We start from the raw sequence: 23,316 nt of genomic DNA, 5'->3' as shown, positions 1-23,316 counted from the left end.
TGGCACCACCCACAAGGGGCCCTCCCCCCGCCCTTGATCACTAATTGAGAAAATGCCCCACAGCTGGATCTCATGGAGGCATCTCTGTGATAACTCCAGCTTGTGTCAAGTTGACACAAAACCAGCCAGTACAATTGAGTATTAATATAATTTTTAGAAAAGAATAAAATATCTCATTGCTGTTACTAGTTTTCTTTCTCCCTGCCTAGGGACACATTGCTGAGTAATTCCATACATGTTTTCATTACTTTTATCCAAGATTCTGAGCAATGGATAAAAGTAATACAAACACGAATAGCTCAACAAGAAATATGTCAAAAACTTTCATTGTCTAACAGGTGAGTCAGTGTTCCTTTGCTTGACATTTAGTACTGAGGGAGACAGAAGCCTACTTTGTCCACAAGAAGCCATTTGACACCCTGAGAGATCTCAGATGAATTGCTAAGCTTATTAACCTCTGTCTTCTGAACCTTAGGTTGCCCAAGTCAGTCACTGTTGAGTTCAAAGAGACCCAGAGCAAGATTCCTTCATCCTGAGCCCAAAAGTTTTGTCTTTTACCCTTCTGCTGATTTATTCATAGATGTTTATTATTTGAACTTCCCTTTATAATGTTATCTGTTGAAAATCCATGACCATGGATAATGTCAATGCACTGTGCACACAAACTTCCATTTACACGGCAGTTTTATGGTAAAGTGAAATATCAGGGACATGGAATGCATTCTTTTTCTCAATTGTCAAAGGAGATAAAGAGAATATTTAAGAATCTTTTAGAATAAGATAGACATAGAGGCAAATAATCATTATTTTCAGGATTTTAACTGTGAACATGAAGTCACTAAGTTCTTTGGGTTCATATTCCTTATCTATGAGGGAGAAATTACACATTCGTAGTGGAGAAACTATTCTGAGGGAGACGTGAGATAATATATGTGAAGCACTTGTCACCATACAATTCCCTGTAATTGTTTTCATAAACATTTTTAAACTTTTGAGGTTCTGAATCGCCTGTCGAATGTATCCTTGAAAGTTTCCTTTATGGAGATCTTTATGAGAAAAATGATAAGGGGTACCTGCTGTGAAGCCTGTGCATGCTTCACTCTCTGAAGATGGCATGGAACCTAAATGCAGGGGAGCAAAAACAAACAAACAAAACAAACAAAACTAAAAGTCCACACAAACGAAATAGCCACGAGCCTTCTAACACTGATGTCTCATCCCAAGTATTTTCTCCCTTAATTCTCCAGAATTTTCCACATTTTACTTGAAAAACAATTTAATAATAATAGAATGTTTGTTTGTTATGACATCTTCTGTGTAGTAACTATGAAATAATGCCATCAGTGCTCCACTCTTCGTTGCCGGCTTCTTCCTACCTGAGGCTGTGTTACTGAGGTGTTCCTGTATGGGCCACTGTTCCCCCCACAGTTCATAGCTTGAGGTAGAAGTGGGAGTCTAACAACAGGCCATTTCCAGTTCCATTAAATTGACCGTCCAGTTACTTTTTTACATTTTTTAAAAAGAAAAATACAAATATAAAATAAACTTGTTATATGTATAATCTACAACTTCAGTGGCTTTCTGTGATGCTAATTTAATTAATCAAAAAAAAAACTTTGATCAGAAATCTATTTTTAGTACTTTTTACCCTAGAAAAGTAAGTATATATTATAGCAAGTAACAGATTTTATGATTGTCAGAAATCGGTGTCACATTCATGTGATTTTTTTTTTTTTACCTAGAAGAAATCTCAAGCAGAATTACAAGTTTTTCTTCTAAATTTTAGAAAACCTTTCACTTTATGATAATAGCCGTAGCTTGTTCACTTCTCTCACTTGTAATTCTCATTGGCAGTTCTTGCTGTATAACTTTATGATCCTGCAGCACAAACTGTTCCTGCTATCACTTTTGTAGCCCTTGGGTTGATTACAGTATGTTGCCTCATCCTGCCTATATATCTTTACATTAAGTCAGTTCAAGTTTCCTGACTGGTCTTCATTTACTTGTCTAGGATCAAGGAGGTTTGGGCATCGCTATCTGTGAGGAAGACACACTCAATGGAGTCATGATCAAGAGCCTAACTGAGCATGGGGGAGCAGCCAAGGTGACACTCATAACTTTCTTGCTGCTGAGAAGTGCTGGCACTTACTCTGAAACAGTTACTCAGATCTTCCACATTTCACCTTAGGATGGAAGGCTCAAACCTGGAGATCACATCTTGGCTGTAGATGATGAAGTTGTTGCTGGGTGTCCTGTTGAAAAGGTAGATTCTGCCGGGCGGTAGTGGTGCATGCCTTTAATCCCAGCACTTGGGAAGCAGAGGCAGGTGGATTTCTGAGTTCGAGGACAGCCTGGTCTTCAGAGCTACACAGAGAAACCCTGTCTCGAAAAAAAACAAAAAACAAAAAAAAAAAGAAAGAAAGAAAAGGTAGATTCTGCAATAAAGGCAGTGGCACTGCCAACCCATCCTTTGGCCTGGCTCAGATATTAAGACTGGGTAGATATGCAAAATAGATTCTTGTTTTCAAAAGAGGGTTTCCCCGGGTCCCTCAAATTTTGTTTTCTATTTTCTAATCAAAGTGATGTTATGATTTTACCTGATAAATTATTCAATCTTCACTGTTACTTCTGATAAATGTTACTTCTTGTTTCTTTTGAGAAACTTGGAGCCATTGAAGAGTAGCTTCAATTCATGTTGAGTATAAGGGAATATTTTCTCATGAATGTTTACCCTTAGGTAGCTCTTATACATGTTGCTATTAAATCAATTTGAATATATACTCATTACATATCTGCCATCTTTTAGTGTTGAACAGCTCCTTGAATCTGTAGTCTCAATGATGTTATATAAATGCCAGGGGAAAAGTTTTATTTTCCTTGGGATGCGATACTCTCCCCCTTCTAGGGAAATCCATTTCTACATTGGTCAGCAAGAAGCTTAGGGATATTTTAAATCTTTCCATTATAATGGCTCTAGAGCTTGAATACTTAAACCTGTAAACCTGGTTTTACTTTGAGTTTGCCTTGACTTCACTGCTGAGTTTACCGCTCTGCTTTTAACATGTGCTTATCAGTGTGTTCCTATCTGCTCAGAAAGGCTTGTGGAAGCTGCACCAGATCCCTTGCAGAACCAGAAAGTGGGCAAAATGCTCACTGTCTCATCAAGGGTGGTAGGGATTCAGGAAAATGGGCAAGAGTAATTAGAAATGTAACAAGTTGAAAGCTACTCCCACATTTTACTAACATAAAGAAGAATCTTGACAAAGCTAGTATAGAAGGAGAATAGAAAATGACCATAGCTGTAATCTCATTGGACAGTTGAAGGACTAGAGGAAGCATTTCTTTCTTGGCCTCTCTAGGAACCACAGGGAAATCATTTTTCTCTTTTTTTCCTTGATGACAGATGAGTTAGAGCCCAGAAACTTTGGGTTTAAGGAGTTAGATTAGCCAACAAACTCTCAAAGAATCTGAATCAGTGGGGCTATAGTGGGGGTTCAGTGGTAAAGAGTGCTCTAGCTATCCGAAGTTCTGTTCCCGGCACCCACGTTAGACAGCTCACAACTGCCTACAACTCCAGCTCCTAGGGTTCTGACACCCTCTTCTGCAGTCCACAGGTGCCTACATACATGTGGCACACACACACACACACACGCAGCAAATAAATAAATAAATAAATAAATCTTTAAACTTAAACAAAGAACCTGAGTTGGATAGTCAGACCTCATGTTGATAAAAGGACAAGTGGGAAAAGAAGAAAGAAAGAAAGAAAGAAAGAAAGAAAGAAAGAAAGAAAGAAAGAAAGGAAGGAAGGAAGGAAGGAAGGAAGGAAGGAAGGAAGGAAGGAAGGAAAAAAAGAAAAAGAAAGAATTGATTGGCATGCTGGCATGCCAGCTTTTATCCTGGGATGAGGAAGCAGAAACCAGAAATCCTTTGGGATTCACTGGACATTCAGCCCAGCCTGATCAGTGAGTGCAGGTAAGAGACCCTATGGCCTCCACATACCCACACGTATGTACCTGTGCACACACAAACATGCATACACATAACCAAGTACATATATGCATATACACACAAATAGCAAAAGAGATTCTAGCCATTCTGGTGACTTTTATTTGTGTGTTTCCTCATTTTCTTTCAACTTTGTTTTCTTTCATATCAATATCTGGCCAGTTCATCAGCCTTCTGAAGACAGCAAAGACAACTGTAAAACTGACTGTTCGAGCTGAGAATCCAGGTTGTCAGGCTGTTCCTTCTGCAGCTGTTGCAGTCAGCGGAGAAAGGAAAGACAGTACCCAGTCTCCTGCAGTCCCAGCTCCAGACCTGGAACCCATCACAAGTAAGGGCTGTACCCTGAGAGTCCTATACATACATATGGCAACTGTAATACAGAGTTTTCCTTCAGAGCAGGCCCGAGCGCAGATCATTTTTTTAAAAAGCATTAACTCACAGTCTTTGGTTAAAAGAGGGCACAACAGAGTAAATTGTGGTCCCTGAGCAGTAAGCCCTCATGTATAAGTTACCCAAATATGATTCCTTGGAAGCCACCGCAGGTCCCTTGCCTTAGCCTCTTCCTCCCCAAACCAAGGAAGTGGTCTTTGCTCTCAGGTAAGAGTACACACAATTCCAGGCATCCAAGTAAGGAATCAGCTGTGTCATTTAGTAACTTCTGCTGTTGGAATGGGAAAGGAGCTCTTAGCTTCAGTTTTATGTTGTATGAAGTGGGACACAGTGACCTGTTTCACAACTAGGATCAGAACTGGCTGCTGTCCCACAGAGCATAAACTGCTGGCTGTTGCTGTGTAAATGGTAGATCCAAGTTGGGAGCTCAGGGGATACAGAAAACTCACGTTAGATGCAAGGGGCAAGACTTATCACTAAATGACAGTTTAATATATGGATAAAATTATTACTTGACTTACTTTTTAGAAAAAGAATACTCATGGATTAAAAATAAATAACTCCAAATTCTCTAAAGCATCAGTTAGAAATAATTTAAAGGTTGCCTTTTCTAGAGGAGGTGGGAAAGCAAGGAGATAGTCTTTCTGAAATATTTCACTTGACAGTTTATTAAGGAAAAATGGGCTGAAAGCATTCATAATACACTTATTCAAAAAATCTTAAAGTATGTCTGTAATCCTGTGTTTAGAAGGGCTGAAACTCATTGACGTAACCATTAGAACTTTAATGAAGACTTTCTCACTTAATGTTTGATCCTAAATCGCATTGTGCATAAAATACTAAATTCCCAATGAAAATTTAGCACAAATGAAAGTATCATGCCCCTGATTTTACCATTTCTGGAGCAAAAGCCTGGTCTGTGTCTGATTTCCTGAAAAGAAAACAGCTTATGCACGGCACGCACTGGAGAGTAGCGCTCTGAAACCTACTTTCTCCTGGGTCATAAAACATGTGTTGTGGCTTTACTCAGAAGACAAGCAGTGGGATTGTTCTTTTCATTTTTTCACACTGTATTCTTATCTCCCCAATTCAGAAAGGTACGTAGCAAGATTTGATGTCAGAAGTATAAAAATATCAAATGAGACTCAAGGAGAAAGATTAGAAATGAATAAAGTGAATATTTTTGCATGTATTTATAAATGCTCAGAATCAATTACATGAGAGGAGACTCTTAAGGAAAACAAAGAAAAAGAAAATAAAAACTGTCAAAACATAGTGTAGCACCATGACCAGAATTCATGATGAGCTTCGTTCCTCTGAGTGTGCTCGGGAGTCCGTGCAGGCCAGCCTGTCCCTCAGTGTGCTGAATGCCTCTTCCAAAGAGAAGGTTTGCTTTTGGTCAAAGTATAGGCTACTAAATTCAAACTAGAGGCTCAACCTAACTCTAGTTTGTTTTCCTTCATACTCTGTCTTTTTTACCTTAAGAAATTTAAAAAGTACAGTTTAACATAAAAAAATAAACAAGTAATTGCATGCCTAGCCCCTAGTTTAATGATGATAAATTAGTCATACTACCTTGATTAAAATACTCAAGACAAATTTGAAGATATCTTTCCCCTAATCTCTTTCTCCATCCACAAAGGCAACTTGTGTGCTGAATTTGGTATGTGTGTCTTCTAAGCATTTTTTTATTTGTGGTTCATTTGTTCTGAACTTGTTTCTAGGTACAAGCAGGTCCTCCACACCAGCAGTCTTTGCTTCTGACCCTGCCACCTGCCCCATCATCCCTGGCTGTGAGACAACAATTGAGATTTCCAAAGGCCAAACAGGCCTGGGACTGAGCATTGTTGGGGGGTCAGACACACTGCTGGTAAGTATTTTACCTACAGAAACCCTACGACAGGAGCCCTGAAGTGCTCCAAGAGACCATGAAGGGAAGATTTCTGTCCCTTTTATTAAGTCTGATGTGAAGGCTGAGAAAAAAAATACATCATTGGTAACAAAAACTTAGGATTGTGACTTTGACTAAGCCAAGACTGACTTAAGTAGACTCTGTTACACATAAGATATCAGAGTTTGTATCACTTCACTGGTGCTTGCCTTTGTTTAACTTCCTTACTTATGCCCATGTTATCTCAGCCCCATATTGAGAAGAGTATGAAATACTTGATATACAAATTTTTACATGTCAAAATACTTTAAAATTCTTTTTACTTATAGATAGGAAGGTTGCTATACCTCTGTTATATTCATTTATGAGTTTTATGTTCAGATTTCTTTATCCCTAGAAAATAGTATATGCTTCTTTTAGCCTTATAAAGAAATCGTATCCTTAGGTATTTTCTCACATTATGGTGTGTGGCTTACATATGGACCCAGCAAGTATATCCTTTTAGCTGTCTATCAAAGTACAGTGTCTTTTGTTTTTTCTTCTCAGCATTCCTAGGGATAATGGATAACACTGCTGTATGTTATGTTTGGGCCCTAGGGTGCTATTATTATCCATGAAGTTTATGAAGAGGGAGCAGCATGTAAAGATGGAAGACTGTGGGCTGGAGACCAGATTCTAGAGGTAAAAAGGCTTCATTTTAGCCTAGTGTAAGAAGCAAAGGCCATGGATAATGAATGAGCTTTTCTTCCTTCGTTCTCTTCCTCCTTCCTCTCTCTTCCCTTCCTTCACTCATCTCACCTATCGCCTCACCATGGCAACCTGTTTCTGCACAGGTAAATGGGATTGACTTGAGAAAGGCTACACATGATGAAGCAATCAATGTCTTGAGGCAGACTCCTCAAAGAGTACGGCTGACGCTCTACCGAGATGAGGCCCCATACAAGGAGGAGGATGTATGCGATACCTTCACCATTGAGCTGCAGAAGAGACCAGGCAAAGGTCTTGGGTTGAGTATTGTTGGCAAAAGGTGTGTTGGAGAGAACAGACTCAGAGTGATTTTTGAAACTGAATGTCACCTTAATTGATGGTATCAATAGTTTATATTCTGCCATTGTAGACAGCATGAGTCAGTGTGTTACTATACAGGTTGTATAGTCTTCAGCAAAAGGTTAGTTGATATGAAGTATCTGTTGTGTTATATCCTGAGGATCAGTTAAATAAATAATTCTTGACCTAGGAAAATTCATCCTTCAAGGCTGAAGACATGGCTCAGTGCTTTAGAGCATTTGCCGCTCTTCCATAGGACCTAGGTTCATTTTCCAGCACCCTTACTGGGTGGTGTACAACTGTCTGTAACTATAACTCCAGGGGCTATACGTCCTGTTCTCAACCTACTTACACACAAGCAGCATTCACATCCATGCAAAATAACAATACATAGTTAAAAATTAAAATCTTTTTAAAATTTCATCCTCCGATGAATGACACTCTAATTCTTATAACAAATGATTTTACTGAGAGCAACCAAGGCACATTGGGAGCTACAGAAAAGAAAGGACCAACTGAGTTGCCTATTTAAGAAAGTGGACGGCAGCTGGGCAGTGGTGGTGCACGCCTTTAATCCTAGTACTTGGGAGGCAGAGGCAGGCGGATTTCTGAGTTCGAGGCCAGCCTGGTCTACAGAGTGAGTTCCAGGACAGCCAGGGCTTTATAGAAAAACCCTGTCTCGAAAAACCAAAAAAACAAAAAAAAGAAAAGAAAGAAAGAAAGACAGAAAGAGAAAGAAAGAAAGAAAGAAAGAAAGAAAGAAAGAAAGAAAGAAAGAAAGAAAGAAAGAAAGAAAGAAAGAGAGAGGACGGCTGAAAGGGCTCAAGAAAAGATGTGTCTAAAGTGGTCAGGGGTAGTTGTTCTGTTACAGAAGAGGGAGGTAGATAGCCTAGGACAGGGCTTGTCCTATGAATCATGTGCCACCAGCAGAGGACGGACAGCATAAAGCAGGGCTTGGGACAGATGAGTGACTACTATATTATTGAAATACATATATAATATCTAAAAAATATTGGTATGTAATTTATATTGATTATATTAATTTATATTTATATTTATATTTATATTTTATGTTTATAGAAGTCATACTAACCAGTAGTGATTTCCATAAACATTTTTTCCTTGTGTGTTATAAGACCATCAGGATCAGGATTTATTGAGTAGTTAAGCAAATGAGTCAGAAGTCAGAAGCAGGGTGTGCATAGTGTGCAGTGGCCCTGAGTTCCCATCAGCTGCTTTTACTCCTTACAAGCCACAGTCTCAAAGCAGCCTTGCACTGAGGCCCCATCTTTGAATTGTGATATCCTGTTCCACAGCCGCACTTACATCTGGGCATTAAAAGGGTGCATTTACCAGTTTATTTTCTGCAGAAAAAATTAGAGACAACTTTATTTTTAATGCACAGAGAAAGTGTGTGATGCTACTTGAATCTCAGTGGAAATATGTCTGGGGAAATAAGCTGTTTGAGAATACAGCACTGTAGTCTTATTCTTACAGAATCATTTCAGTAAGGTTGCTATGGCCTTCTGGTAAGAAGTCCTAACCATTTTCCTGGAGAATATCCAAAAAGACCATCTAATCCTAACACGCTATTTAAAAAGAAGAAAATCTATGGTTAGAAGGAGTCATTTTGTAATTACATGCAATGTTTGAAGTCCTCTTGTGCAATTGAGATTTTACTGTACAATACTATTTATACTTACCTCTATATCTTAATAAGAAATTCCAGGGGTTTGTTTGCAGTTTTGTGAAACAATGAGCATAAGATTAATGTTTGTTTTGGATAAATCTATTGTATGTAAAAGTTAACTATAATGACCACAGCGTAGTAATGGTGGCTAAGTTGTAAGTAACAGTTTCAGTCTCTGGTATATATCTCTCACTTATTTTCAATAATGTTAATGATAATCTTAGCATGATCCCATGACTACAGGACAGTGTCCATAGAAAGCTTCAGTGTGCTATGGAGAAGCCATCCATTCAATACCTAGCCACTGACACATTGCTGCTCCTTTTCTTTTTAAACCATCTTCTTGGTATCTGGCTCATAAAATAAGAATGTGGTACTCACTTATGAAAAGTACATAACAGATAAGGACTAGATATGCCCATGAGAGATACTTTCTATCTATAAAATACTCTTAAAATAAAATTCACTGTTATTTCTCATTCTGTTAAAGCTGCCCCAGTATTGCACAAAGCTGTAAAACCTCTTAAAAATAGATACAGTTTTCACTTAGAATAATTAACTTTTGATTAAGTAAGCAGTGCATTGCAGCGGAGAACCAGGCTTAATGCTGAGACTCACTGTTGCTTGCAGAAATGACACTGGAGTATTTGTATCAGACATCGTCAGAGGAGGTATTGCAGATGCTGATGGGAGACTGATGCAAGGGGACCAGATCTTAATGGTAAATGGAGAAGATGTCCGTAATGCCACCCAGGAGGCGGTTGCTGCCCTGCTAAAGGTAGAAACCAAGTAGTATAATTTTCTATAGTAGTTATCTGTTTTAGTAGTCATCTCAGATAAAACAAAAGTGTGATAGAGTCCATATTTGAATAGTAAATTTAAGACCATTTATTATATTGTTATAGATCTGCTTACTAACTTTGTTAGCAGAATTCATAACATGAGTATCTGAAGTGACAGCAAATCTTTAAAGTGCATATTCAGACCAAAAACGTCTTAACATGTGTTCTTTCATGTTTCTTTCTGTATTTATTCTTATAACTTTATAATCTGTCATGTGAGACATTAGGAAGCATCCCGGCTCCCCACAGCATCACAAAAGGCAATGTTTTTTGATGTTTCCTTCTCAACCTCTTCATGAACCCCTTTCTAGACACAGCACAGTTGGTATTTTGTCTTGTGACCCTAAGTGGCAGAATTTCCCTCTGTTTCACACAAGGGTGTATGTAGCCCAGTTGCCATTTGACCCAACAACATCATTCTGTTTTAAAGTTAGAGTAAAACTATTCTCCAGTGGCTTATCCTCAGCACTGAAGGGAGCTTAATACAGACTCACCCAGCGCACCAACACCAGGAATTACTTTGACAGTTATAAGGCTGCCACCTGGCATCACTTACACTAGGTTTTTAATGGCCCTGATGCTGTGACACTTTAATACAGTCCCTCATGTTGGGGTGATCCACAACCATAAAATTATTTTTGTTGCTACTTCAGAGCTGTAATTTTCCTACTCTAATGAGTCATAATATGAATGTCTGCTATGCTGAATAATTGATGTGTGTGACCCCTGTGAAAGGATTATTTGACCCGAAAGGGGTTGCACCCCCATGTTGAGAACCAGACTTCGTTCTTTGGTGTATTTTACACCAAGAGATAGGTTTCTTCAGAAGAAAACTCATCATGAAGAACCATTCTCTTTGAGAAGGTAGCGTCATCTCCCTCTGAAATAAGCTGTGAACTACAGAATATTTATGAGTACACCACTAGTGGGAGGTAGAGTTTCCCTGGTAGCGAATGGTCCAACTTCTAGAGAAGACTGTGTTATCAGTAAGGTGTTACTGCATTGTCTGTTGCTTGATGAATGCTTTTTTTTTTTTACCTAAAGTTCAATTCCACATGGACCTAAAAACGCCATCATGGCTCATTTCCCATGTCTGGGTTTGAGTGAACAGGAGCCTCTGTATGTTGGCTCCACAGCTGGTAGGGCTGCTGGGCCCTGCTGACAGTAGGAACCTCTCAGACTGAACTCCCAGAGGCCTTTTCCAAGTGGAGCTTCACCTTAACCTCTGTGGTTCGGATAAGATCTGGCACTGGATAAGATCTGGCACTATTGTTAACTAATAGCTGTCATTAGTTATTATTAATGGAACATACATTAAGCCTGTTATCTATTAAAGTCATCAAAACAAAATGACCAGATTTTTTTTTTTTTTTTTTTTTTTTTTTTTTGTACAAGCATGGGATTGAGACAGTCTTGCTGTGTAGCCCAGGCTATTCTGGAACTCACTAGGTAGCCTAAGCAGGCCTGAAACTCACAGTGACTTAATTACCCAACCTCTTGAGTGCTAGAAAACCATGCCTAGCCCATAACCAGAATTCTTTAAGGAAGAGCAACTTACTTTTGGAGATAAATTAGAAACAATTGTTAGCAGTATAAGACTAAGGAATCTTACAGAATGAGAGAAGCAAGTCTCATTGGGATACCTACCATAAATGGTTTTAAAGTCAGCTCAGTCAGCCATTTTGAAAACGAGTCAGGCAGGATATAACAAGAGCCATAAACATTTATGTGCTGTGTGTTTGGCTAGCTCCAGATTGTTGCTGTTTGTCTAATTTTTTTTATTTTGAAAGAAATGGTTTTTAATATACAAATAATTTTGTACATAAATTTTATTGAAGGGGTTTTACAATAATAGGAAAGCTGTCTCTAAAAGTGCAACATCTCAGACATCTCCCTGCATTGCCTTCAATATTAGATTACACTGCATTTCTTACCTAGAGTCTCCTCTTAAATGACTGCAAGGGAATTGCAATTGTAACCTTACAACTGTAGAAGTACTTGTCTAAGTATTAAGTAGTGGGTCTGCTAAGCCACTGTGCATCAAGGAAATAGGACTGAATTACTTGAATACCTTTTCTGTTAAGGAAATGTAAGTTGTGTGGGTAGTAGTTTTATAGCTTCTGTTTCTGTTTTATGCCTGGCTCATTTGCCCTTAAGTTAGGGTGTTTCTTGAGAAATTACTTAATTCCTAATTTCTGTTTGTCTTGATAGGAATGATCTCCATGTAAATTGTGGAACACTGAAATGGACACTTATGACTGCTATCATGCTATTATTCTCATGAGTTTAAATGTTTAAAAAACCAATGTTCACTAAAGATTGGGATTGCCTTGTCTATGGAAATCTCAAGAGGAATGAATATGCCTTTAGTTTTAGGCTGTGTTTTTCTAAAGATGATTGTAGAATTTTGTTTTAATATTTTCATAAACCATCTTCATCAGTGTTCCCTAGGAACAGTCACCCTGGAGGTTGGAAGAATCAAAGCTGCTCCATTCCACTCAGAGAGGAGGCCTTCTCAAAGCAGCCAGGTGAGTAGCTGTGGAGTTTAAGAAGAAAACCAGTCCACATGAGAGAGGGAACTCAGAGATGTCCCCAGAGAGTCTGCCTAGGGCCACAGACATAGGTCCAGCCCCCTAGCAATGTGGAACCAAGTGTAGGGTTTGACTGGAAAGAAGAGAAACATGGCAGGTAGGACTACTGCACCTTGGGGGTGCTCGACAATTTGAAGGTACTTTGTTTCCAGCATTCTTCTTCCGCAATCTCAGAAGTTAGCCACCTAATCTGTGTAGGCTAATCCAGTCAAGGTGACATACTCTTCATACTATCAAACATCAATCAGTATTCAACTAGAAAATTCCAGGTAGGTGATTGCGAACCATCTCTGTATTGAAATATTAGTGGGCTAAAAAGATAGTGCATTCAAAGTGGGCATGAGGGCTTAAGTGAAATCCCCATAACTCATATGGAAAAGCCAATTTTTATGGTGCTTTCAATCCAAGTTCTGGGTTAGTAAAGGAGTTTGGTGCTTGCTGACCTGCTAGCTTAACCACATTGGCCAGTCCCTGGTCCCAGTGAGAAACCTTGGCTCAAAAAGCAAGGTGGGTGCATCCTGAGGAAGGCATGTAAGGTAGACCTGTGGCTTCCATATTCATGCATGCTTATCTGTACATGTAGGCCTCACACACACACAAATACAACAAACTCATGAGTCTTGGCAAGCTTTCTTCTTAGTATTATCTTCTGATGCAGAAATCATCTTTATGAGTCTGTTCATAAAGACCATTGACTGACTTCCTTAATTACTGCTGTCAGGTTCTAGCTCACTGGCCCTTGTACAGTTTTAAGCCCTAGGTGTTGTGTAATAGTTCAAACTGAAAGAACGTTAAGCCTTGAAAGAGATTATGAAAGACTACTAAAATTTTATACTAGGTTGAAATCAACTTCAACTATCCTTCTATGTTCAAATTACCTTCAAATATTTATGCCATCAATCCTTTACACAAACAAACAAAAGAAACCAATAAATATGCTTGAGTTGCCTTTAAAATTATCAGATGCCAATGTTGTTTAACAGTGTTTTACTTTAGATGAGATAAACATGCGGAACTGTAGAATACTTCACTTAGGGGAATTATAAATTCCCATGCTGCCTGTGTAATAACTGCCATATATTTTAGGTGAGCGAGAGCAGCTTGTCATCCTTCACTCTCCCACTTTCTGGAATAAATACATCAGACTCATTGGAAAGTAACGCAAAGAAGAATGCATGTAAGATTGGCTTTATTTTATTTTGTTTTATTTTACTTTATTCTATTTTATTTTATCACTGAGCCACTTTCCTCCCTCAGACCATCCCATACCCTAATGTAGATAGAAAGCATATACTGGCCAAGGTGCAGGCCAGATGGAGGCATGCATTGTGGCAGTCTTCCCCACTTAGATTTGCCATACAAGTTGTAGATGCATCTGTAATTTTTTCTTACCAAGCAGATCAGTTAATTGATTTTTTTTCCTTTTCTCTGTTGAATGTAACTCCAGTAAATCAGAAAATACACTAAGCAAAGCCTTCTTTTTTCCATGAAGATTACAAAAATTTTGAGAAAATCAACACAATCCTCCGTGTTTTAATTACATGCAATCATGGCATGGAGGATTTCTGGCTTTGTGCGTTGGTTGAGAGATTTTCAAATTGAAGAAACTCACCATATGGCCGTCTCTATTTGCAATATGACTAATATTCTAGAAATTTAGACACTTAGTGCATAGATTTTTTTTAACTCGTCCATAACTATTCCTCTGAGCTGTGTGAGCAACTTTCTGTCTGAAGCATGTTCTGTTCTTAATTCAGTTGGAGTGGATTGTACAGTTATATAATCAGAGCTGAACCCCGAGGGAAGAACAGTATGGCATGCACATTTTTCTGCTTGAGGAAATAGAGTTCTGTGTGAGCTGTATTTAATTATGTGCACTGCTGATAACCAAGTGTACTCTTTTGAAAAAGGATAGCCATGCAGTGCCATCCAGCTTCATGCATTGGCTGCAATGGGAATAAGTATAAATGTGTTTTAACAACCACATTTTATCTGCCTTTCCCTTTACAGTAGCATCTGAAATTCAAGGATTAAGAACAGTCGAAATAAAAAAGGTAATTTGCTATCTTGCATGGCATTTTTGTTTATATTTTCTTGAGTATTTTATAGTGCCCGTGTGAAAAATACATAGGTACATTGTAAGCAACGGAAATAATGCAGTTCAATCATTGTCAGATTTCTTAGCCATAACAAAATTACTTATATTTTCATATATTTTAATGAGTAAACTATAAGTAATTTAATTGTTATTTATATTTTATACTGTCAAAAATAATATTATTCTGTCCCTACACAGAATGATTCTCTACCTCTCACTTCTAGTACTGATGAATGAGCATTTCTTTAGGGCATAAGGCCTGATAGTCATGTGCAAGAGAGATCACAAAGGCATGGTTTGCTGAGACCTATGATATAGTCTTCTCAATACTGCATGCCATCAGTATCTGCTTCATGTGTACTGCAGGCCTCCTTGAGACCCAGCCAGAGCTTTTTGGGCTCAGTGCATGTGCTCCAGGCCTTGCACTAGAAAGTGTAAGGTCCTGAGTGTGAATGTGGGCCTACCTGGTTTTGTATCTTGTGGGCTTCTGGCTTCTGGATGTTTCCTGCCTCTTATCAATCTCAACATGATTTAGTATGTGTCAATTGATTTACTTTCCAACAGATGGTTTTTTTTCCCCTAAACTCCCTGTGTCAAGTGAAGTATTTTTCACCCTCATACCTAGGGGATCCTTATTTGCAATAGACTATTGTGTGCCAAAGAATAAATAGAAGGTCAGTTTAAAATACAACCTTGACCAAAATGTGTGTGTTCCATGGCAGGGGCCTGCTGACTCGCTGGGACTCAGCATTGCTGGTGGAGTGGGCAGCCTACTGGGTGATGTCCCTATATTTATTGCGATGATGCACCCAAATGGTGTTGCAGCTCAAACCCAAAAACTCAGAGTAAGTTTTTCTACTAACCATAGTGACCCTAGCAAATCTAGCAGGCATTTCCACCTCTCAGCCTAACCACTTACAGCCAGGGGGTTCTCAGGGTTTAAGTCTGCCTTTAAGTAGCAAGTGAAGTCATGGATGAGCTTACTTTTAAGTGAACGATCAAGAATTGCAAAAGGGACTATGATGTGGTCACATGCAAGATGGCAAGGAAATTACAACTTTGGAACATATTACAAAGAAAACAAAGTGTGTTCAGAGTACAGTGCAGAAGAAAACTTCTTTCATAAGTAGTATTGGTTTACATGCTGACTTGACTGACCATACCAAATTAGAAAATGTTGTTTACTTACTTTATTATAAATTTTACCGAAGTTTAATGCAAATATGACTTCATATACTGTAAAGCATACAAATTTGCTTCAAGGTTAAGGGATGGCCCAATGTTGAACCATACAGTCAACCACGCGCTCTCTACTGCAGTGACTTGGTCTCTCTAAAGGAAAACCTTTTATGCCCAAGCTGTAAACAAGGTCTCAAAAAGAACCATATCTTAGGTAAATAACTTCAAGTTTGGGAATGATTTAGCACCTCTAAATTTATGACGGACAGTGAGAAACTGATCATACCCTACTGCCATAGGTTCAATTAACTTCCTATGAGACAGCAGTGAAGATTTTAAACTGGGGCATAGGACTCTCTTGAAACTACTCTGCTCTGTCCTATAAAAGAGCCAAACTAAGCATGCTGTCTTCCAACCAAATTTGATTAACTGAACTGGACACTGTGCCACTTGGCTTTGCTGCCCTTAGTTTGCCAACCTCTGACTTACGGTCTCATCTAGCATGGTGATAGTGTCCAGAGGAAATGTGGCTTCCAAATGACACTGATACTGTATGGTTTTAATAAGCAGTATCTTTCCCAGGAGAAAGAAGGACTGGGGACCTGGGAAGAGTGAGTTTTTGCTCATCGCTCTCCCTCCCCCAGAACTATCAACTCCCGCACACTCCTCTCATTTGAAGTTGCTTCATAGATTCGAGTTAGTGGCCTCCTGCTATATTTCAGAAGCTGGTGGCAGCTTAAGTGTGAGTGATCCAACTATGCTGGCCTGTCAGCCCTCTTCTGCATGCTGCCTCCTTGTCTTGCAGGTTGGGGATAGGATTGTCACCATCTGTGGCACATCCACAGATGGGATGACTCACACGCAGGCGGTTAACTTGATGAAAAATGCCTCAGGCTCCATTGAAGTGCAGGTAAGGCTTTATCCCAAGCACTGATCACAGTGTAGGTAGCCTGAGGACACAGGAGCTCTGGTGCTACATAAAATCGATTTGCTCTTCTGTACTGGTTTACTTAATATAGTCCTTGAATGATGGTGATTAAATTGAGAGCTCCAGGAAAGCATCATGAAACACATTGTGTAGCATTTCATCCTGGTGCCTTCATTAGTTCATATTTTATATCTGAAGGGAAAAATACAGCGCCTCCGCCACCAATGATTGTTAGAATACTATGTGCTCTATGAAATCTCTGAAAAATAGTTGTAAATGACGTCATGATTTGAAAACAAAGAAAAACTGTAGAACTTAATTTAGGATATTTTTACTGTCTGGACATTTAAAAGGTACCTGGGCATTGTGAAGTTTCTTTCTTTTCAATAATGTTTAAATCATTTCAGTGTTTAAGTAGTCAGTAAAAACACTCACTTTAATCTAAGTTCATTTTTTTGGATTGATCCATTGGGATCTCTCATGCTAGGTGAACATGCAGTTTCTCGTTTCACTGTGCCCCCACACAGGTGGTTGCTGGAGGAGATGTGAGTGTGGTCACGGGGCATCAGCAAGAGCTTGCCAATCCTTGTCTTGCTTTCACTGGGCTGACATCAAGCAGTATATTTCCAGATGATTTAGGGTGAGCAATACATTATCGGAGTATGTCATTTATTCATTTCGAACCAAATCATTGAGACAGTTACAGTCTCTGTCCCTTGTTCCTAGCACTTACACAGAGGTAAAATAAAGGGAAAGGGCATATGAAGTAGAAAATGCCAGTGCTTCTAGTCAGCTAGTCACTGCCTGCTCAGAGATGACTAGATTATAAATAGTTACCTAGTCAGGGATGGGTAGATTACAGACATGCCTGCTCAGAGATGACTAGATTATAGTCACCTAGTCAGACATGACTAGACTACAGAATAGTAGGAGCTATTCACCCTCCTACACTTCCTGGGTTCTCAGTTTCGATATTTTTGAGAGGACATCTTGATCTGTTCATTGAACTTTGATTGAAAAATACTGAGTATATTACAAAACAACACTAAAAATAAAGGTATTAGAAAAGATGAAAGGTAAAGAAAGGCACCTTTAAATTTTCAAGTTATTTGATGCTGCCCTTATCTTGTTCACAGTTGAATTTCCTTTCTGAAGTTGAGACTATCATTTATAACCCTACATGGTGGTCCTCTGAACTTTCATCCTCTCTTAATAAACTGGTAAAAGAATGAGAATTTCTGTGCCATGAGAACATGCAATAAATAACATCTTCCTTATCTATAATATACAGACTATACTAGCTGTAGTTTGAGTCAGGTAAAGCACAGAGCCAAGGGTGTGTGTGTGTGTGTGTGTGTGTGTGTGTGTGTGTGTGTGTGTGTGTTTGAACCTTTTTTCTCCTTTCCTTTTCTGCAGACCTCCACAGTCTAAGACCATAACACTAGACCGAGGACCAGATGGCTTAGGCTTCAGCATTGTAGGCGGTTATGGCAGCCCTCATGGAGACTTACCAATTTATGTTAAAACAGTGTTTGCAAAGGTAAGCTTGCAAGTTTTAACCATTTTGTTCCTTACTAGACATTAATTAGCACTGGTCAGCAGCTGGCTTATTAGTGTATGGCCTGAGGTGATGCCAAATGCTTAACGTTGATATTTTCCTTTTAAATCCCTGCAGGAACAGGTTATTAAATATTTTTGTCCTATTTGGGGTCTAGTTAGGTTTAGAGAAAAATAGTTCAAATTGAAACTCCATGGAAACTCTCAGCAATGTACATGAAATAATCGATGAAGCCTGTCCTTTCCATTGAATAGAAAGTCCCACATGATTATCTTTTGAAAATGGACTTTCCTAATATATCTACTGTCAAGGACTAGCATATTTTCCTCTGTGTTCTTTTATGGTTGTGAAGTCTAAAGTAGATACAGAAAAATATACAAAGTTAATCTCATATTATGACTAGGGTGCTTATACATTTAATTTCACTGAAAAGGGAAAAAAAATTGAGTTGTGAGCAGACCTGCTGTCTACAATAAAGCATTATTTGTAATCAAGGGATCCAATTACTTTTGAAAAGAAAGCTCTGTGTATAGTTGTAGTCATCTACTAAACTATCTTAAGAATGTGTAGAATAAGAATAAAGAGACTGTAATTTTGATGAAGTCATTAAAATAATAGAAATGCATATAATGGTTGGTAATATGTTATTAAGACCTATTTTCAAGGACTGCAAAGTTGAACAATGTTTCCTGCAGAAGAAAACTAAGAATCTCACATTTTACCATGTAAAAGAGCAGAGTGAGCATCAGGCCTGTAAAGACTTCTTGGGCTCTTTAAATGCTATGGGCCTTTATGTTATGGAAGTTTCTATTATTTTAGAAAAATACTACTATTTTCAACCAATTTAAAGTGCTGTTCTGTGGCAAACTAGCTGTAGGCTTAATTTGTGAGATTTTTTTTTTTAAAGTTATTGGTATATCCAAAAATACAGACAGCATTTGCCAATGAATAGAAGCGGCATGCAATCTTTTTCCTCGGCCTAGGAACAATTTATTTAAGGCATGCTAGTTAGAATATATTTTAAGAATTTCATCATTATACGCTCCTCATTAACTTTTCCATATTTTTAATCTTATATTTAATTGCATAATTATCGTCTATGTGCATGCCTTAGATGGAGCTCTTTTTTAAATAGTGATGTCTGTGTTTAATCACAATTATTTGGTGCCTATAGTAGTAGGAAGACTCCCTAAAAATCAAGACAGCTTGAGCAGTCTTTCTTTGCAAAGCTTAGAAACAATTACACTTAGCAGTGGTTGGGGGGCTTGTGTCTGAGGTATGTGCTGGGATGGAATTCAGAGCCTCATTGATGCTGGACAAGCACCATATGAGTGGCATCTCTCCAGACCAGCAATGGCTTATAAATCCTCACTTTGCCTTACCCTGATCAGTCTCTATGTGGGATTTCTGTCTCAGCAAACCTGTGGACTCAGAAGTCTCTATAATTTTGTTAGATGAGGCTGCTTTTGTTTTTCCCTGATCCTTGGTCTTTCTGTAGGCCTTTCTGCATTCTAGTTTAGCTTTTTTTCTTTGTGTGAGGCTGAGTTCTTTCACAAGTAAACAAGCCTACTTTATAATTGCAGGGAGCAGCAGCAGAAGATGGACGTCTAAAAAGGGGTGATCAGATCATCGCTGTCAATGGACAAAGTCTAGAAGGAGTGACCCATGAAGAAGCTGTTGCCATCCTTAAGCGGACAAAGGGCACCGTCACCCTTATGGTTCTCTCTTAAAAATGACTGCCAGAGCCGAAACAGCTCAGCCACTTGTTCACCTCCTACTGTAACAGAGTGGAAATGTTCATATGCTGTGTTGATCAGAAAAAAACTACGGGGTGGGGGTGAGGGTGAGAAATAGAGTGATTTGTTACTAACAACTGAACATCATTTTTCCTTTACCTTTTCTTTTCATGATCCTATACTCAAAAAGAAGGGATATTTATATAGATAAACCTCAGTTTTATCTTGAAGATATCGATTCATAGTCACGTTGGCAAAATTATTGTATGCTCATCTTGCAAGTATGGAAACAAAATGATTCAAAGTTAGCCAATTAAAATCAAAGGTGGAAATTTTTTTATTTGTTTTTTGGTTTTTGTTTTTTGTTTTTTCGAGACAGGGTTTCTCTGTATAGCCCTGGCTGTCCTGGAACTCACTTTGTTGACCAGGCTGGCCTCGTACTCAAGAAATCCGCCTGCCTCTGCCTCCCAAATGCTGGGATTAAAGGTGTGCACCACCACCACCCGGCGTAAAAGGTGGAAATTTAGAAAAAAGAAGACAGTCTTGAGTTTTATAGAACTTCCCCAATCCAGCAGTCCAAAAGAAAAAAAGAATTTGCAATACTCTTGAATACTCTACTGTTTTTAAATTGTGAACATTGTGACATATTGGTTCTATTTACCTCTAATGCATATTTTTCTGCTAAAATTGTTTAGCAGTCTTCGTAAGCTTCAAAAGAAATCGTGTTTAATGCATATCTTGGTGTTTGTTTTCAGTTTTAACCTGCTATATTTTCATGTTGTTGTAAGTAAAGTACTGACACTACCCTGTGTTGGCCACAGTTCTCCCAGGAAATATCCATGTAGCCATGGAAGACAGAGAAGGAGCCCAGAACCTTCTGGTGCTGATTTAACAAACTGATACTATGTTGAAAATACGTTACTATACCAGGCTATTGTTTTTCCATTAGTATTAATCTTAATGACATAGAAAAAGACAGTGTGTTAGTAATTATTTTGGTTGTATGCCATTAGTAAATTGACAGAAAAATTAAGGGGGTTAATGTAACTTCATCTCACTGCTGTATATTAACATCTTACAATACAATAGTTTAAGACGAAGGGAACCAGATGGAGCTGTTTACCAAGACAAGTGGCGAGGAGTTATGTGTTCAATCCCATTTTAGAGCGTGAAACTCCTACATTAGCATAGATAAAGTCACTTGAAGTATTATCTATATTTGTAACAGAAGTTGTATACATATATTTTATTATAGCATTCTTGTGTAAATGCAGAATTAAAGTGAATAAATGAGTTTCTGTGGTGCACAACAAACAAGCAGATGCCGTCTTTGTTTTTTTATATTGGGAAAAAGTGTTATAATTCAAGACTTACTGTTTTAAATTATTGAGTCTCATCATAGATGCAATTAGAGCTTTGGACAACATCCTTGTGGAAACCTCGGTGTTTTTCCCTCCGTAGTGTCTCAGAGATTCATAGGCTCTTCATGAGCTGAGGAAGATGGCATAGGAAAAGAAGTGTTCTGCTTCCAAATTGGCTTTTCAGGGATTCTATCAGTGCAGTAATATTATTATAAGGTCTATAAAGAGCTGAAATGCATCAGATGGAAATTATCTTCTGAATAAGGCTCGTCTGGATGAGGGAGAACAAGAGAGCTCTGTCTGCAGATCTTGTCTTAAATTAGCTAACGAGCATGCATTGTCTCTCACTGGATTTTTTTTCTGTAAAATGATAGCTCATTTTATTGAAAAACCTTGAGTTCATTTTTAAAATATAGGAGAATATTTTAATATAATCATCCTTTGAGTTTAGTTGTCTAAGCAAAACTCAAATCAAATTAACCAACATGCTCATTGCAACTAGGCTTCCTCCAGCCCTTGTCAGTTGAAGTAATCGGTTAACAAAATCCATCTCAGTATGCTAGTAGCCTTTTGGCTTTTGGACATTTTTTTTTGATAGTTTCTTTATTTACATTTCAAATGTTATCCCCTTTCCTGGCTTCCAACCTGGAAACACCCTATCCCATCCCCCCTCCCTGTGCTTCTATGAGGGTATTCCCCCACCCACCTACTCCCACCTGCCTGCCCTCAAATTCCCCTATACTGGGGCATTGAGCCTAAGGGCCTCTTCTGCTATTGACGCCAGATAAGGCCATCCTCTGCTTCCTATGTGGCTGGAGCCATGAATCCCTCCATGTGTACTCCTTGGTTGGTGGTTTAGTCCCCGGAGCTCTGGGGGCTCTGGTTGGTTGATATTGTTGTTCTCCCTATGGGGTTGCAAACCCCTTCAGCTCCTTCAGTCCTTTCTCTAACTCCTTCATTGGGGACTCCATGCTCAGTCCAATGGTTGGCTACAAGCATCTGCCTTCTGTATTTGTCAGACTCTGGCAGTCTCTCAGGAAACAGCTATATCATAACCCTCTCTTATGAAGGTATGCCTGAATCCTTCCATAGTATATTAAGGATGCTGAAATTACTTGCTTCTTCAAGTTAAAAAGATTTTAATAGAGAATACTACTTTCAGTACTGGGGAAGCCAAGCAATCAAACTGTTGTTTGAGACAATATCAAAATTATATCCCCCCAACCCCCCCCCACAAAAACCCAGACAAGTGCATGTCTTCACTTAAATAGTGTGCTATGAGTCCATATTCATCTGAATCTCAGATTGTAATATGTAGAAATAGAGTCTTTGCCAGTGTGGTTAAGGTCTGGCTATATTAGAATGGGTCCTGTCCTGTGATTGTGACAACCCAGCTACATGGGAGAAGATGACTATGTGAAGACAGAGGCAAAGACATCAGCCAAGGAATCTATAGAGGGAAGGATCCATTCCCATGAAGCTTTTTCTGGGAAAACCTTGATTTCAAGCTCCTGACCTCCAGAACTAAGAGAAAATAAACTTATTTCCTTAAACTTATAAGTACTTTATAAATTAATCCCAAGGTAATTAATAAAACATTCTTATATCATGAACTACCATGATGCTGCTATTAAGAAACATAAAGAAGAGGAATAGGAAATAAATCTGAATAAAAAGGGAATGTAGGTTCTACCCCATTTACAGAGATGCAGCAATGTTATATATTTCATTTTTTCTGTAAACATACTTTATGTGATGGAAGAAGAACACGATTTGCTTAAGAAAAGAGTTTAAAATTAATGTTACAGCATTAGTGTTGTGTATGATACAAGACAATGGATTACCTATGAATTTGGTGTTATCATCCACTTAAACTAGAGACCACCAGTGATTTCTGGTGCTGTTCCTCATTACTAGGTAAGGAGTAATTACAGCAGTAATGATGTGTCAACTTCACACCAATTCATTTCTCGCGTCGAGAGTCGTAAGGAGTATAT

General features: G+C 38.6%; 1 protein-coding gene across 7 annotated transcripts in view; it reads left to right on the top strand.

Moving 5' to 3' along the window:
* The window catches only part of Mpdz (multiple PDZ domain crumbs cell polarity complex component), a 157,290-nt gene extending 136,012 nt beyond the window's left edge, over window positions 1-21,278 (top strand). For 4 of the 7 annotated variants that reach the window (XM_031377738.1, XM_031377742.1, XM_031377740.1 and 1 more), the window contains 15 exons: window positions 2,012-2,104; window positions 2,189-2,263; window positions 4,171-4,336; window positions 6,123-6,268; window positions 6,887-6,970; window positions 7,123-7,316; window positions 9,657-9,804; window positions 12,310-12,396; window positions 13,546-13,636; window positions 14,470-14,513; window positions 15,280-15,402; window positions 16,542-16,646; window positions 17,192-17,304; window positions 18,081-18,204; window positions 19,806-21,278. In XM_031377738.1, coding sequence (XP_031233598.1) covers window positions 2,012-2,104; window positions 2,189-2,263; window positions 4,171-4,336; window positions 6,123-6,268; window positions 6,887-6,970; window positions 7,123-7,316; window positions 9,657-9,804; window positions 12,310-12,396; window positions 13,546-13,636; window positions 14,470-14,513; window positions 15,280-15,402; window positions 16,542-16,646; window positions 17,192-17,304; window positions 18,081-18,204; window positions 19,806-19,952 — 1,740 coding nt within the window. In that variant the 3' untranslated portion in view covers window positions 19,953-21,278. The remainder of the gene's footprint in view (window positions 1-2,011; window positions 2,105-2,188; window positions 2,264-4,170; window positions 4,337-6,122; window positions 6,269-6,886; window positions 6,971-7,122; window positions 7,317-9,656; window positions 9,805-12,309; window positions 12,397-13,545; window positions 13,637-14,469; window positions 14,514-15,279; window positions 15,403-16,541; window positions 16,647-17,191; window positions 17,305-18,080; window positions 18,205-19,805) is intronic. The other 3 variants (XM_031377741.1, XM_031377737.1, XM_031377739.1) reach the window with 2 other exon arrangements.
* The last annotated feature ends 2,038 nt before the right edge of the window (window positions 21,279-23,316 follow it).

The sequence above is a fragment of the Mastomys coucha genome, unplaced genomic scaffold (genome assembly GCF_008632895.1).
Source record: "Mastomys coucha isolate ucsf_1 unplaced genomic scaffold, UCSF_Mcou_1 pScaffold18, whole genome shotgun sequence".
Taxonomy (NCBI): Eukaryota; Metazoa; Chordata; class Mammalia; order Rodentia; family Muridae; genus Mastomys; species Mastomys coucha.
The sequence above is the reverse complement of the archived record's forward strand: the minus strand, read 5'-3'. Positions and strand labels throughout refer to the sequence as shown.